General features: G+C 51.0%; 1 protein-coding gene across 1 annotated transcript; it reads right to left on the bottom strand.

Moving 5' to 3' along the window:
- Positions 1–714, bottom strand: LOC116246724 (ubiquitin-40S ribosomal protein S27a). The gene has a single exon (XM_031618559.2). It carries the CDS (start codon positions 650–652, stop codon positions 182–184), a length of 471 nt encoding a protein of 156 aa, XP_031474419.2. The 5' UTR covers positions 653–714; the 3' UTR covers positions 1–181.

Genomic DNA, 714 nt, shown 5'->3' on the forward strand with positions numbered 1-714 from the left:
TTACTAAAAAACAAAATTTATTAAACAAACTCAAGAGTATCATACTCATTAAAGAAAAACCAGTTCATGGATGTCTCAAAAGAGAACAATTCTCGCTAATAAACTCAAAGAGAGACCCTAAAATCGCTTCTTGCGATCGAATCTATTAAATAAAAAGACAACGAGAAGACACTATTCCGCACTAATCGCCTCCAGCCTTCTGGTAGACATAGGTGAGCCCGCACTTGCCGCAATAATGCCGGTCAAAATGGTTGGCCATGAAAGTTCCGGCGCCGCAGTCAGCGTTCGGGCACTCCTTCCGGAGCCTCTGTACCTTGCCGGAGTCGTCGACCTTGTAGAATTGGAGGACCGCGAGCTTGACCTTCTTCTTCTTGTGCTTGATCTTCTTGGGCTTGGTGTAGGTCTTCTTCTTCCTCTTCTTGGCGCCACCACGAAGGCGGAGGACGAGGTGGAGCGTGGACTCCTTCTGGATGTTGTAGTCGGCGAGGGTGCGGCCGTCCTCGAGCTGCTTGCCGGCGAAGATGAGGCGCTGCTGATCCGGCGGGATGCCCTCCTTGTCCTGGATCTTCGCCTTCACGTTGTCGATGGTGTCGGAAGACTCCACCTCGAGGGTGATCGTCTTCCCCGTTAGGGTCTTCACGAAGATCTGCATCTTCGCAGACGCAGTTGACAACCCAAGAGAGAGACAGAAAGGGGGAGAGATTAGGGTTAGGA

This window comes from Nymphaea colorata, chromosome 2, assembly GCF_008831285.2.
Source record: "Nymphaea colorata isolate Beijing-Zhang1983 chromosome 2, ASM883128v2, whole genome shotgun sequence".
Taxonomy (NCBI): Eukaryota; Viridiplantae; Streptophyta; class Magnoliopsida; order Nymphaeales; family Nymphaeaceae; genus Nymphaea; species Nymphaea colorata.